Here is a 16,131-nt window from a genome sequence, read left to right as displayed (position 1 = left end):
CTATCCAAGTTAATCAGCAATCAACGACTCGACGATTAGACTATGATGACAGGGTAATAGTCTTTCCATAATCCACCATTGGAAATCCACCAAACACAAACAATCAAGACATAACAATTCAGCCACATGCACCAGCGATGCTAATAAGCATGCCTCAACATTATCATACAATAATGAAAATATAAACATTCATCCATGTATTCATCCATATATCAGCAATATACAAGTAATCATTCTAGATATTCATTTACATGCATGGCAATGCTAATAAGCATGCCTCAATATTGTCACACAGCAGTCAAGGGCCAGACCCTATCAGTATCCCATTCTCCCTATTAATCCAACAGATAACAACAATCATAGCTCTTTCCAATCACTTAAGCATATAAACATGTATACACATTTACCATACCCTAATTCGAGCTTGTCTGTAGCAACGAATGTACATGTCCACCTGGTCTTCAAGAACCCTTAAACTTAGGACGCTCTGATACCAAGCTGTAACGCCCTGGATAGCTAAGACCGTTACACTGTGTGTTTATAAAGGTACAAGACTTGCTAATCAAGTCGTTTAGTTGAAAAAGTGTCACTAACTATTAATGAACTAGGGTTAAAAGGTTTTGGTCACAAAAGATACATTTCATTTAAATAAACATTTTATACATGGGATCCCATAAGTTATTGAGTTCAAAGGAAAATTTACAAAATTTTCGGATATATACAACCACTGGCCGCTCTAAGGCAAAACAAACATTTAAAGTTCTCATATTCCTGTCCATCCCTCGACCGTGGCGGCCGAGCAGCTGACTATGTACATTCCACCTCTAGAGCTCTCAAAATCAGGGCTGATTAAGCTTACCATTGCCTTTACCTGCACCACGTAGCACCCGTGAGCCAAGGCCCAGCAAGAAAACCATATTATCACAACATGATGAATGACAATAGCCAGATAACTTATAAAACATAACCGTATACTCAATCATACATAACATTCACATAGCCAGACATTCGACATACCCAAACTCATCAAATCAACATTAACAACTAAGTCATATAATAATCAAGGTCGACGCCCTTAGGCTGTACCCTCTGTTAACCCCACTGACTTTGGTTCGCTTAAACTAAGATCAATGAATATTAAGCTGTCCTCAACTACCAGTGGCTGAGTCGCGCCCTGTGCGCCAACATTAACTTCGACACTCTTAGGCCGTTTGTTTTATATTCACATGGCATAATGCCATCATACAATAATGCATACAGGTATATAAAACCCTTAGTCCCATCATAACTCACAACCGGGTGCAGTTTTCTTACCTTTAACTCCGAATGCTTTGATTATAAGAAATGACCCTTGAGCACGATCCCTTTCCCAAGCCCTAGTGTACACCTAGTCACAACCAAGATAGGGAATTCCATCAATTATAATTGAATAAAGGTTTTCAGTCCAAGTTCTAGCCTTCAAAACATCGAATTCCACCAAACACGGTAGTGGAATCGATCCCGAGCACCCTAGGTTAGGTCCCCGCACCTAAAACCTTCTCAAAGCCAAAAAATTAATTCCCTTAAGAGCCACGGCCCTAAGGCCTCTGTTCCGCAGCTCGCCTCCATCCAGAGGCCCAGCCTCCCTAAACAACAGACACGGGTCGCGGCCCAGCACTCCCCATGCCGCGGCCCGCCCTTCTTCTTCAGCTCCCACCAAGAACATAGCCGCGACCCGACCCCTTCGAATCCAAAAAAAAATCACCGTTTCTAACAACCAAACCTCACTCAATTTAACCCAAAACCATCCCAATATCATACTTTAATTATCACAGTAGTTCTAATATACTCCCAGCAACAAAACCCATAGGAAGACTACCTTAAAAACTCATCAAAATAACATTTCAATCCTTGAAACCCCAAAGCTCAAAAACTACCTAGGACAGCCAACAATTCCCAGAATTCAAGTGCTAAACCATAATTAGAGACTTACCTCTACTGAAGAACAAGCCCACCAAGTTGTTGATGAGCTAATTCCCAAGTCCTTAGCCTCAATTCAATCTACAATATCAAGAACCCAAGAACACTTAATACCCAGGCAAAACTACATAATCTAGACAGCTAAACTCATAATTCAATGCTTAGCCAAATTCTTGTCTGAACCTTCAATTTGCTACTGAGATATTCCCCAAAATTCCAGCTCAAATCCTTGAGTTTCTAGCTGAATCTTCCTTTGGTTTCCATGGTTTCCTTGAGAGAGAGAGAGAGAGAGAGAGAGCTGAAAGAAGAGGAAAGGGTCGGTTTAGGTGTTTCAACTGTTTTCCTTGGTTTCGTTTTATCTATCCTTAGTTAATTAAGTTAATCTCAAGGCTCGGGGTACCAAAAACGTCCCTGAGGGCAAAATGGTAAATTTCCCCAATATTCTCTCCTAAACTCTCTAACTTCAAATATATCTCTAATTATTTATTTTCCTAACCCGATAACCCAAATAAATATCTAATACCTAAAATACCACTTGACGCGCCCCGAGTCAAGTATTGGGTCCCGTTGTGACTTTCCCGCTAACTGGCTCCCTAGGATCGCCTTAAGCCGCATGCTGCAAATATATCCACATAATAATGTGGTCTCCACAATTATAACATATAGTCACATAAGCATGCTTATCACATAATCATGCATTAAAATAATTTAAATCACATATAAATCAATTATGTCATCCCGGCACACTAATCAAGGCCCTTAAGCCTTATTAGTGAATTTTGGGTCGTTACAGCTTGCCACCTCCCAAATTCAAGGATCATGTAGTGAACATGAGATTTGGTTCCCTTATGTAAATTTATTGTACAAACTGAAGTTATTATCAATGAAACTCTTATTTTGATGTTTTCTCATATATATGCACATCTTAATTTTATTTGAGAAAATTTTATCTTCATAGGACCTGAATAAACATAGAGTTTATTCGTTTAAGTACATAGCCACATAAAGTACATTGTTATGTAATAAATATATTGTAATACATGGAAGATAATAATCGTCATTAAAGAGGACCTATCGCCATGATTCGTGTGTATATTATCTAACAGGGATAATCGTTAGACTTAAGAAATACATTAATTTGAATGGTGACCAAGTGGGAGAATGTTAGAATATTTATTTATATGGTATATATATATATATAGAATCAATTTGTTACAACTAATTGATTTAATATACCAAAGTCAATATTTTATTTATTGACAAATATTGTAATTAATGGTCAATATTATTTGTTACCCAATTTTATTTGTTACCTGATTTTGAATATCCAAATTTATTGAGAGAATATCACAATCTGTGGCAGAGACTTTGATGGAATGTCTCACTCTATAAATATAGAGAACCGATCCCCAAACTCATGGCTCATATTCTGTCTTTCAGTAATTTCATCTAAAAGAATTAGTGAGAGCTTAGAAGTCCGTGTTCTCATTCTAATTTTTTATTTATTTTTTGTAGATCTAAATCTTATAGATCGAGATTATCAATAACAATGGTTGTAGGTATACATATTCGATCCTCATTTTATGTAACAATCTATTTATTCCACATTAGAATTGTTATGCATCTATGTTAATTTCTAATCTGACAGAAAACCTATATATATATATATTTTCTGGTAAATTAGAAATATATATATGTAGTAGTGAGGATTAATCAGTGTTGTAAATATAACTTCATTATTATATAATAGTCTTATAATTGCATGTGCGGGAACGATCTTGTGGAAATAATAATTTTGTTCAGTACACGTAAAGCTACACAAATTAACATATATATACTTCGTTTTTTAAGATAATATATGATAATAAAGTAGAAGATGTATATTTTGGTACAATGGAACATGCGTGTACTTCCCGATCCAACTGACAATATTATCTCTCTTTCTTGGCAGTGTGTTAACTTATCATTACTCTCAAGTACGTACGTCTCAAATTAATATCATTAAACGGTGTGTAACTTCCAATTCCCATCATCGATCTCCACAAACTTCTTTGATTGTGTCTTCTCAAGTTTTTCCTAACCTAGCTCGCATAATATTCCGTTGGCTTTATATATATATATATGCACGGTTTCGTTATTAACTTAACCTGATAATTAGTTTAGTCTAAGTGACCAAGTAATAATTAACTGCCTTTTCATGTGTCCACATTTATTTGATTCACAATATATCAATCGTTTAGTCTAATCCTATGATTACATAAACTATCAATCACAAAATTATATGTCATTGTATCTATATGACTTCTCCATAGTTATTTAATTCATCTTTTAGCAATACAATTTTTTTGCTTCTAATAATTCTTATATATCATTGTTATATAAACAGGGATGTATAAAAAATGTTGCTTATCATTAATCCCATCACCATTTCTGCATAAACCATAAATATTCATTCACTTTTTGAATAAACAAAATCGATACGATAAGATGCTGCAAGCTTGCTTCCAACATCTTTACATTCCTTATCTATATCAAAGCCAACAATAATACGTACCTAACATATACCTAAACTTAATCTAATCAATATCATTTTTTTTCTTTTTGCTACTCTTACCAAACCAAAAAAAAGTTTACTATTAATTTATCTATTTTGTGACGATGCTTGTTAAAATAGTATTATCATATAAGGTCATTCACTATCACTCGTTAAATAATTTCATTAGTAAGTGATTGGATACGGGTATTTTTATTATTAACACTACTAAAAATTACTTTTTATGGGTTACTTTTTTAGGATACGCACTGTAAGTCCTAAAAAATGTCTCTGAAGTTTTTAGGGGAGAGTCTTTAAAAAATATATTTTAAAACTTACAATGAGTGTCCTAAAATCATACGTGAGTCCTAAAAAAACATAAATAGAAAATTTAAGAGTGGTAACTTTTAAGACCTCAATTTGGGTGTTCTAAAAACTCTTTTAGGACATCCAAAGTGCGCCCTAAATTTTTTTAAGTAAATTTGGGTGAAAAATTATTGTTGGGGTCAAATTGGGGCTGTCATATACCATTTTCTCAGTAAACAAGAGAAAAAAACAAAAGAACCCATTCGAATTGGGGCTTAGGGTTTCGATGGTGGCTAGGGGCTGGTGAAGGCGACGACATGATTGGTTTGGTGGGGGTGAAGGTAACATTGCAAGTTTGAGGGCAGCGATGGCTGGTTTCTCAGTAGTTGGGGTTCTTGGTTGTTGGAGGGTTCTCGACACATGGGCTTGGGCTTCTCGGCTCCGACGCTAGGGCTTCTAGGCTCCACCAACGACACTATCTTGGTCCGGCAGCAGTACTGTAGCAGAGACGGCGACAGCAGGTATTTTTTATTTATTTTTTGCTTCATTTCTTTGATTAATTAATTATATAAATGTTATATCTAAAATATATTTATTTGTCTTATATTTTAATTTGTGTATGTGTTAAAGGTTAGGATAAATTTGAAATCCTAAATTTTAAATTGAAGTCTCTTGTTTATTTTTTCAAATTTTTTTTTTTATAAATAATGGTTTTTATTTAGTTAATATGTAAATACTTTCTCTAAAATATATTACTTTGTCTTGAATTTTAATTTGTGTATTTGGGTAGGGTTTAGATAAATTTAATTTAAAGACACTCAACGAGATCTTTTATGATATGCATTGCGAGTCCTAAAAACATTCTTTTAGAGCACACGAAAATAGCTCTAAAAACTTTACTTAAAGACACTTAACGAGATCTTTTTGCGAGCCCTAAAACTATTCTTTTAGGGCTCGCAACGCAAGTCCTAAAAAACCTCACTTTTTAATACTTTCAAAGAGAGGACTCGTGCCCAGCGAGACCTAAAATTTTTTTAAAAAAAGATTGCATCGTTTGTAATGATACTGTGACCATTATGCAATGAAGAAAAAATCTACATATTTTTCCAAGAAATATAGGAAAATCAGAGGTCTAGATTTTTTTTAGCCCAGACAAAAAATTGGATCATTTATCAGAAATATTTATTTGAAATTTAGAAGTACTTTGATATTGTATAAAATATCGTTTTTATATAGAAGAATGTATCTTATTATCATATGGATATATCACTATTAATATCGGTATCAGAAATTTTTTCTGGTGGTATCACTTTTTTAAAAAAAAAATGCAAATCACGTTTCCCTTCTCCTCTACATGTCAAAAGAACACCAAACTCAATTTGATATTATAAAAAATTGTTTTTAATAATAATATAAAGATAGTGCATCACGTCGATATCTCCAATATTTTCATAAAATTATAGTGCTGATATTTCCATCAATATCATATATTTTTTTCCTTGCCATTATATATGTTATTCGCTTTTATTATTTATTTTTGTATAAAATAAATTATTATACGTACTCATCAAACCTACAAAATCTTCGAACATCCAAATCGATGATTATTATTCATGATTATTATGAATGTGTGATCCGAGATACTATACTACGTACCAGTACTGGACGTCTCCATTGTGTGCTACACTAAACAATATATATATATATATATATACGTGAATTATGTAGTACTATCACACAGTATTGAATGTCGGCTGAATTCATATGAATCTTGGGGCACGTTGTCTAATTCTCCATCGTTAGACAAATTTGACAGCGGTGGATCATAGTTAATAATTCACTCTCCCGGATATCTTAGATCCATCGTTATTGCTTTTTTCAATGAGCATAAAAATATGATTCTCCTACTCTTCTAGAAAGTTTACAATGAATAAGATATTTCGATTCGAGCTCATCATAATATCAAATGCTGACACTATATATAGTACTATAGCTCTTCTACGTACTTTACATACATAATCATGCATTATTAATTGTTACCTATATATTTGTGTGTGATATATATTAATTGTTGGTTTTATATATATAGTTACTATATGCAAATATCTACATATATTGTGGTTGTGGTAAGGAAGAATAGGCAGTACAGTGATATATTGCTTTGTGGCTGTGGGAATTATAGCACTACCAAGGGCTGTAAATAAGCCACTATATATCACACACCATACCATATAAATATATATATATATATATATATGAATATATTTATATATCTCCTCTAATTCTTCCATTTGTACTCATATACGGTTCACGTGATCCATGTCGGAAAAAGATCACACCCTCCAAACGCCACCGCCAAATAAGTTTTGAAATAAAATCCCTCTAATAAAATTACTATATATAAATAATATATGTATAAAAATATTCATCTTCTTGTATCTATTTCGACATTGATATTCTATGTGCAGTTAATATACTGTATAAATATAAATACGTATACATATATCCAAAAAGATCTTCTAGATTATTAGAACGTAGTCTATACCGACTCAAAAGTTGCCCATAATTTTATATTATATGACCTTCGATCGATCTTATTCATTGAACAAATTCAAAGTACAAACCCAATAATTAGTATTATTCTGTTTTATAAACAAAAGATAGCTTAACCGAATTATAGTTCTAATTGGGTTACTGAGTTTGTACAAAATTCTTTCCCCTATACACATAAAAGCGTCATGCTGTGAGCCCGAGAATGAATTGATTATTTTCTAGCTGGGCTATAGCTATGACTATATAGAAGAATACTTACAAGAGAAAAGGAACAAATTAAGTTACCTTTAATTTATATTTCTTATTATATATTTTTGGCTCAGATCGATATTATTAGTAATATATAGTACGTAAATAAATAAGCTATTAATTTTAAACGAAATTCTCTATTAATTTCCACTGATCCCACGTGACAAATCATGGATTTCGTTATAAATTGCATTCGAAATTTTGGGACGAAAGGGACCCCTTTCCCTCTGAGGGCCGGGGGTCCATATATGCCTTAAATTTTCTTATATTGATCCTTAATTTCTATATTTTTTCCACCTGTAAATTAGTGGTTTATTTGTGAAAGGAGCGTTCTTTTGGGTACAATAGTTTGAAAGTGATCTCTATAAATAATAGTAGTGATCTGCATTACATTATTCAAACAAGTTCTTTCCCATTCATCAAAAAGAAAAAAACAACTTCTTTCTCTCTCTCCCTCTTAGCTATCTCTTTCTTTCTTTCTCTGTATCAAATTATTATCGACACTGTTTGCTTGCTGTCCGGCCTAGCTAGAAGAAAAGCTCAAATATGTTTCCCAATATCTTCTTTTGTTCTTCGAGTGTTGAAAGGTATTAATTCTCATGTTTTCCTTGCTCAGATTATAATGTTTTCAAGTACATATACATTCTTTTGTGAGTTCTTTTGTTTTGGTACCAATTGAAAAGTGAAAACCATGATAACATTCTTTACCTCTTTACTTTATATTTTATATGACATATACCACACCTAATTGGTACATTAATTTAAGTAGCAGCCTTAAGCATAATTGTGATGTACCAATTATAATTAGGTGTGGGTATAGAGATGTCATACTATCATACACATAACATGCACTTTATTTTATCTATTTTTAGATTTTGCCAAAGCATGCGCTGATGTGCATTATTACAGGTAGCAATTAAATTAAAGAAACATCTTAACTAAAAAGGGTTACTCTATAACACTAGCTTGTGTACATCACAATAAAATAATATGTCGATTCATGATATTATTATAAGTTAAAGACCCCTCGTGATGCAAAACTCAACTTGTCATATATTTAACCAAATCTCACTGAACAAATTAAGAAAACTAGGTGGCAGTATGCGATGCCAAATCTTAGCTTGCTACGTGACAATTATATTTAACTAACAATTTGTTATCTTTTTTTTTTTTTCTATACAAATTATTGTATATACGAGATATAAGAAATAATACGTGATGTTAAAATATATACTAAAATATTATATATAAAAATATAATAATATATACTAAAATATTATACATAAAAATATAATAATTTAACTTAGTCAACCATATTTATTAAAATTGATATTATTTTAAAAAAATAATAAATTATAATATTTAGTTGTATATAACTCTTAACTAAAAAGTTTTTTCCGGTACAGTGGACCACCACCCTTAATTTATTAAATATATGAGATTGTGTCGTGTGAGACAAAAACTATCTTATATTTAGTTGTACACGTGTACGGTTAATATTACTTGATTATGCGCTGTCTTCCAAAACATACCACTTTCCGATATCCTAAATAATAATAGACAATAGATGGAAGACCCACCCACACCTGTAACAGTCTTTTTTTCCGGTGACCAGACAGAAGAAAAAAAAAAACGCCAGCTGGACTGGGAGGGAACAGCTCGAAACGGTACCCGACGACTCAGTACAGATACAGTACTTGCCACAAACGGTTCCCTTCTACGGGCTTCCGGTTGAAACCCGACCCAGATTATCACTCCGCTCCGACTTCAGTAACACAAGGTACCATTTTATTTATGACGTCATATATAAACATATAAATTCCACATCATTCTTTTTTTTGAAAAATAAATAAATAGAGTAATGAAACCATTAATGGCCTTTACTTCAGAGATAGCATCAAATTAAAAAACTAACTCTCTCGCTCGCTCGGTCTCATTTTACTCGTCTTAACTCGGTTGAATCTGACCTTATTCTTGTTTTTCTCTCTCTCAGTGGTGGTGAAATCGTCAAGGCGAAGAAGAACTTTGGGGGGAAAATGAGCAAGGTTTCGAACCTATCGGATCTGATTCAACGAGTGACGGCGTCTTGCTTGCTTCATCCGCTCTCTGGCATAGAACGCCGTGAAAATTTAAGCGACGATGAGGGAAAAGGCGATGCGGAGGAAGTGTACGAGTACGAGACCGACGAGCACGAGGAGGAGGAAGAAACCGATGAAGATGATGCACAAATAGAAGGAGTTCTGGAAAGGAGAAGCGGCGGTAGCAGTACTAGTAGCGGAGGGAAACACAAGAAGGCTTGGCAACCGAGAACGAGGGAGGTTGTGACGGAGATGGAGATGACGATGGGGCAAGTGTTTGATGCGGTTTCGGCAATGAAGAAGGCGTACCTGAAATTACAGGAGGCGCATTGTCCGTGGGACCCGGAGAAGATGAGAGTGGCCGATGCGGCCGTGTTGGCGGAGATTAGGAGGCTAGGGGTGCTTAGAGAGAGGTTCAGAAGGAATATTTTTCCCGGCGGTAACGGAGGAGGAGGGAGATCTGGCTCCGGCCGGATGTTGATGGCGGCTACGACGATTAAAGAGGTGGTGGCGCCGTATGAGGCGGCGATGGATGAGCTGAAGAGAGAGGTGAAGGCAAGAGAAGTTGAGGTTAAGAATCTGAAGGAGAAGCTCATGAGCTTCACCGTCAATGGCGTTCGGAACGGGAAGAAAGGAAGGTCTATTTCTAGGAAGAAGGTCGGCTGCAGTCTTGCTCAAGGTACTTGCCCTGTTCACTATAATAAACTTTGTCCTTTTGCATTGAAATGACCTTTATACCCTTTGAATTTTTATTTTTTGACCTTGTATCTGATCTGGCACGTAATCATTGGTTAATGATGACTCAAAAAAAAGTCTCTTGTCTTTATTACGAATGATTCTTTTTCTTTACGTTTTCTGATCGGCCAAACATACTTTTATACTCTGAACAAGTTTTTAATTATTTTCTTTCCCGACTAACAGCGCCGCTGTCTACATCACCGGAACTATTCGAGGTGACAACGAGCAGAGTAAATGATGCATTAAGGACATTTACGTCTCTACTCCTCTCGTTGATGCGCTCCGCTCATTGGGACATAGCAGCCGCAGTCCGCTCCATAGAATTGGCCTCCGCCGCCGCTGAAAAAGTCACCGGAGCCGTATCCACTATATCCTCCTCCGTCACAACCCAGCACGCCAAGTACGCCCTCGAATCCTACGTAGCCCGCAAGATGTTCCAAGGGTTTGATCACGAGACGTTCTACATGGACGGAAGCCTCGCATCGCTCATCAACCCGGAACAGTTCCGGCGAGACTGCTTCACTCAGTACCGTGACATGAAGGCCATGGAACCCACTGAGCTTCTTGGAGTACTGCCCACTTGTCACTTCGGCAAGTTCTGCTCCAAGAAGTACCTTGCCATTGTTCACCCCAAAATGGAGGAATCCTTGTTCGGGGACTTGGAGCAGCACCGCCAGGTCGTGGCTGGAAACCACCCCAGGAGTCAGTTTTACAGCGAGTTCTTGGAGCTGGCCAAAACTGTGTGGCTTCTCCACATGTTGGCTTTCTCGCTCGACCCGGTTCCCAGTCAGTTCGAGGCTAGTAGAGGAGCCGAGTTTCATCCTCAGTATATGGAGAGCGTCGTTAAATTTCCTGGTGGGAGGGTTCCACCGGGTCAGGTTGTGGCTTTGCCTGTTAGTCCTGGGTTTAAGCTCTGGAATGGGTCAGTTATCAAAGCCCGGGTTTACTTGGTACCAAGGAGTTGAAGAATGCAGCGTTGGAATTGTTGTAAGTGATATGATTAATATGCCCTACGACTGTTAATCCAAAAATGGGCTATAACATGTCCTAAGACTTGATATGTCTTGTAATTTTCTAGTAATGTTTTTCTTAATGTAATAGGTGTAGTGTTCATGCGTAATGAAAGCCAAAGGAAATGTTGCATGTTATTGGTTTCTACTTTGATTAGCTTAGCAAAGTGTTTGATTGAAAATGTTCATTCTTGTCAGGTGAGAATCGTTATTAATTGCAGGGATATCAATTGTGACAATGTCTACTATTCATGGCTCATCCAAATAAAGTAAATAAAATACAAAGCAAAGCCTGCTGTTCAGAAGGGCGTAAAGCAACATATGCTCTATATATAGTCGGGTATTAAATATAGTGTTGTAATAATGACTAATGAGTTTTGACAAATCTACATTTTGGAACTAGCATCAATTCATCAAATGATACAAAGTAATAAAGACTTGGCCATATTATAAATAAGAATCGCCAAGTTGAAAAGAAAGTAGGTAAGATCCAATATAACAATCTCTCGTGAGGAAAAAAAATGGGAGTTAATCTGCGGATCCCATTACCATTCCATCATGGAGCCCCAGTCAAAAATCTCTTCGTCTGTCATATAAAGTTATAAATGAGAAATTAGATAATATATACAAGTAGTTTAAGCCAAGCAAATACTAAAGTAAAAAAGAAAATAATTAGACCAAACTCTAAATTGCGTATCTTACTTGCTCAAGCATGAGAAACATAATCACATTCCAAGATCCAAACCGACTTAAGTTTGGGAGGAAACCTTTGTAGAAGGCCAAAATTCCCTGCAGTACAATTGCAACAAATAAAAATTACTGGACGATAACTTATGAAACAAGTTTAATTACAGTGAGAAAAAAAAAAGAAAAAAAAAACACCAGTACAAAACAAGAAGACTCAGCTGCAACGGCATGGTATTTTCTCAGAGTTTGTAAGACTCCATCTCTTAGAACTAAGATTGTAGGTTTGCCTCTGTGTTAAATCCATTAGCTAACAGGGTTTCTTTGAAATTTCTTTAGCCAAGATGAACATGCAAGCATACCAAAATTTATTCTTTTATACTTATTAGAGTACATATTTGAGTTTTAAGTTGATAGATAGTTTGATAGTTAAATTCCAAGTTGCTTTTATAAATTAATCTATTTAACTAGGATAGTAAGTAGCCATGAGGTGACAAAATTTCAAGGACTTCAGTCACAAAGGTCTGAAGCTCACAAACTAATATGTATTTATATGAACGAAGGTCATATATGGTACACATATGGTGGTCCAATTTCCCATTATGAATCCCGCCTGTGTCATTGTTACAGATCGATTCACATAAAAAAATATAGAATGCAATCACATTGACAACACAAATTCAGATTAACGTTAAATAAGTTAACATACCTCGCTTTTCAAAGTTTTAAAGAAGCAGTCAAGGGTGTTTTTATAATTTGAATCTCCCATCATCCTAGATTTCACCTGTAAACATACACAGCAGCAAACCAATATTGTTAGACTAGCTCATCCCTTAAAGAATAAACATCACTACCGCTGACAAAGTCTATTATTACTGGCTAGCAAATTGTACCAATGTTGCAACACCATCATATCTGATTTGTCTAAATATTGAGAGCAACAACCACCTTCACTACATATCCATAGTTACAAATAACTACATATTTTTATGATTGTGAATTTATGAGGCTAAAAGCCTAACAATTCTTAATATTTCTTGTTTGCAGTTTAGTAGACAACATGCCTGAGACAGAAAGCGGTATTTTGACAATTTTATTATTTGACTACAATAATCCAATATAGTTTATTACTATAGTCTATATGACAATGGCATCACGGTCTATTTTTGCCAATTTATCATTTAATATGCTTCATGTCAACCTTTATACTTTGCTGTAGTTTCGAGTGTGGCAAACGTTCCTTACAGTTTTAGCAAAACTGTGGATGGCCAAGGTCAACAGAAAATCAAAAGAAAAATTATCTATACAAAAACCTGATTACATATGACAAAAGAATCACCAATTCATCGTGTATATGAAGTTAAGAATTTTATTCTATTTTGTTTTTGTTTCTATTTTTATATGATATATTTACAATAACTTGAACCCGGACTATTCACACACAAACCACCAACCCACCCAATCACTTAAGCTAGCTTTAACGGATTGAAGTTTTAGTAGTTTTCACATATGAGCAGTAATAAAAAGATGTATAAGTTCAGTTTTTTTCTCCAAGTGAAAGATGTTTAACTTCAGCTTTAATTAAGAGTGGATGCATATTAAAACAACAGTTTGAGGCAGAATCTATATTTGCTGGTATTCGTGGTCTTATTTTAGGACAACAAAATCCATAACCTACAAATAAATGGTGAAAGAATACGTACCACATCAATGGGAGAACCAATACATATGGCAAACAAACCTGCACCTAAACCAGCTAGGAGATGAGTGAAAATATTGTCCCTGAACCCTGGAATTTTTAAAATTGTCTGCATAAGTATAACGAATCAGGATACCACAGAAGTAACACCCTAGATATAACATGCTAGCAATAAGTTGCATATTGAAAAAATGAAAGAGAACAAACTCTAAACTATTACCTGCTTCATGTGGTCATAACTAGCCAGCTCAGCAGCATTTATTGTAGCATTTCGGGCTACATTTGGTCCCAGTCCAGTCCATAGAGCCCCTAATCCTTCCTAAAAATTTACAAAAGGAAGAAAAAATATTGAAAAATTATGTTCGCGGGTTGAGAAAAGAAAAATGATGAGCAAAAATAAAGTACTATAAAAAGGAAACTAACCTGTCTAACTATAGTATAATATGCATTAAGAGCTCCAGAATAGCGTCTGGGAACCCCGGGAGGCAATTTTCCTTCAGCTTGAAGTCGAACTTTCACAAGGTCAGTTGGGTTTGCCAATGCGATAGCCAGAGCTCCTGTTATCCATTACAAAATAGTTTCTAGTTAAAGACATCTAAAACTTTCAATTCCAAAGGCAAGGAACATATGAAAAACAAGTCAGGGACCTGTATAAGCATAATATGAGATTGTAGGGCAAGTTGTGTGATACTCAAAGAAGTGGTAACGCGACCAGTATACTAACCAGTTATCAGAGCAGCAAGTATTTTATAATACAAAGGAACATCTCCAACAAAAGCACTGCCAACAAAGAAAGTCTTGACCTGTTCAAATAAATTTACGATTGTATACAATATGTTAAAAAAAAAATTATCTTAGCAACTACTTAAGGAAGGAAAGTATATTTAACTCACAGGATCATATAACCCAATCCTTAATCCACCATAAAGACATTGGCGCTGTAATCCGGGAACAATGCCTTTCCAAAGTGAAGCTAAACCTTCTTCCCTGGCAATGGTGGCTATAGTGTCCAACAAACCCCTGTATTTTGGTGAAGCTCCTCCATCCACTGTATCTGATTTCGCTCCATCCACAGTACCTGCTTTCCTTTGGAGCTGTAACCTTACTTTAGCAGTGTCCAAAGGAATGGTGCAAAACTGCAAAATTACAATGCTAGAATGATCATCCTTTTAGTCATTTTAGCCCTCTTCGTTTTTAAAAGTTCACTACACCAGAAAACAAAGAAAGCAGCTATTTTCAACATGAATTTCTCTTAGATAATTTTCTTTTTTTTTAAAAAAAAAGACTAATGAATTTAAAATTATATCCTGGTTCGTAATAAGTCCAAAAAAAGGTACTCAAGTTGATAGCTCAGACCCTTTAAAGGCTGTTAAAACCTCAATTTGCATAACAGTGAACGAAATCTGGCCAAACTTGTCCATAATTACCAATCGAAAGAAGTATCTTGGTATAAATTATCAACGAGCTACGACCAAATTTGCAAATTACACACAATTGTTCAACATTCTCAGAATCCAAATAGATAAGCTAACCAATAATCAATCCAGCTCCAACAAAAATGGAACCAATGCTAGTCATTAACACTCTAACAGTCATTAAAACTCGAAAAAAAGAAAGAAAAATTAAGGCTACAAACAACAATTCAACTCAATTTTGGCCAAACCAAGCAAACAGCCTAACTATGAAACGCAATTAACACCATCAGCATCCATACACGTACCTCAGCAAAACAGGCAGCGAAAGCACTGCATAAAAAAGTTTGAGCGAATGAAATCTCAGACCTGGGGCCGAGATCCACCATGGTGAAAATTACAAAGGAGAAGTCAGAAGAAGAAGAAGCAGTGGTTGAGAAAAAATGGGTAGAAGAAGAAGAAGGTAGTTAAATAAAGAGGTTGTGAAGTAAAAGAGTGATTAAGAAGGAAAGGTGCATGAATTAAAAGTGAGCATTGATCACCATTGAAGAAATTAGAAGATGCTCATCACGGTTGGGTAATCGGGTGTTTTACACACCTTATAGCTGTCTTCTTTGTCTCTATCAGTTTTTATTTTTATTTTTTGGGTTAGTTGTGTATATAATTTATTTGCGAGGACTTCTATATATTGGATTATTTTTCGTTCCGAGATTCTTGCAATACCTTTTTTAATCTTTTCGTTCTATTTATTTATTATTGTTTTTTTAATATTTTCTAATTATTATTTTCGGATGATCTGTCAATTTTCTGCTAATTGCTTTTAAATTTTGTATAATGTCGGTCGTTTTTAATTAATGCACAAAAACGACATGTCCTATTGGTTTTGAACATTATTTTTTTTTTCGAGTCG

At 35.0% G+C, this 16,131-nt stretch overlaps 2 protein-coding genes across 2 annotated transcripts; one reads left to right on the top strand and one right to left on the bottom strand.

Annotated features, from left to right (window-relative positions):
- Positions 1–9,487: 9,487 nt before the first annotated feature.
- Positions 9,488–11,564, top strand: LOC133791198 (protein GRAVITROPIC IN THE LIGHT 1). The gene is made up of 2 exons (XM_062229122.1): positions 9,488–10,357; positions 10,600–11,564. Exons 1-2 carry the CDS (start codon positions 9,637–9,639, stop codon positions 11,379–11,381), a joined length of 1,503 nt encoding a protein of 500 aa, XP_062085106.1. The 5' UTR covers positions 9,488–9,636; the 3' UTR covers positions 11,382–11,564.
- A 158-nt stretch (positions 11,565–11,722) lies between these two features.
- LOC133791200 (mitochondrial uncoupling protein 2-like) lies at positions 11,723–15,882 on the bottom strand. Its single transcript, XM_062229123.1, has 9 exons — positions 15,530–15,882; positions 14,703–14,945; positions 14,534–14,612; positions 14,233–14,366; positions 14,030–14,128; positions 13,814–13,918; positions 12,820–12,894; positions 12,129–12,215; positions 11,723–12,012 (listed from the first exon to the last, which is right to left on the bottom strand). Exons 1-9 carry the CDS (start codon positions 15,608–15,610, stop codon positions 11,983–11,985), a joined length of 933 nt encoding a protein of 310 aa, XP_062085107.1. The 5' UTR covers positions 15,611–15,882; the 3' UTR covers positions 11,723–11,982.
- Between the last annotated feature and the right edge of the window lie 249 nt (positions 15,883–16,131).

Source organism: Humulus lupulus, chromosome 7 (genome assembly GCF_963169125.1).
Source record: "Humulus lupulus chromosome 7, drHumLupu1.1, whole genome shotgun sequence".
Lineage (NCBI taxonomy): Eukaryota > Viridiplantae > Streptophyta > Magnoliopsida > Rosales > Cannabaceae > Humulus > Humulus lupulus.
This window is presented reverse-complemented; position numbering and strand designations above follow the sequence as displayed.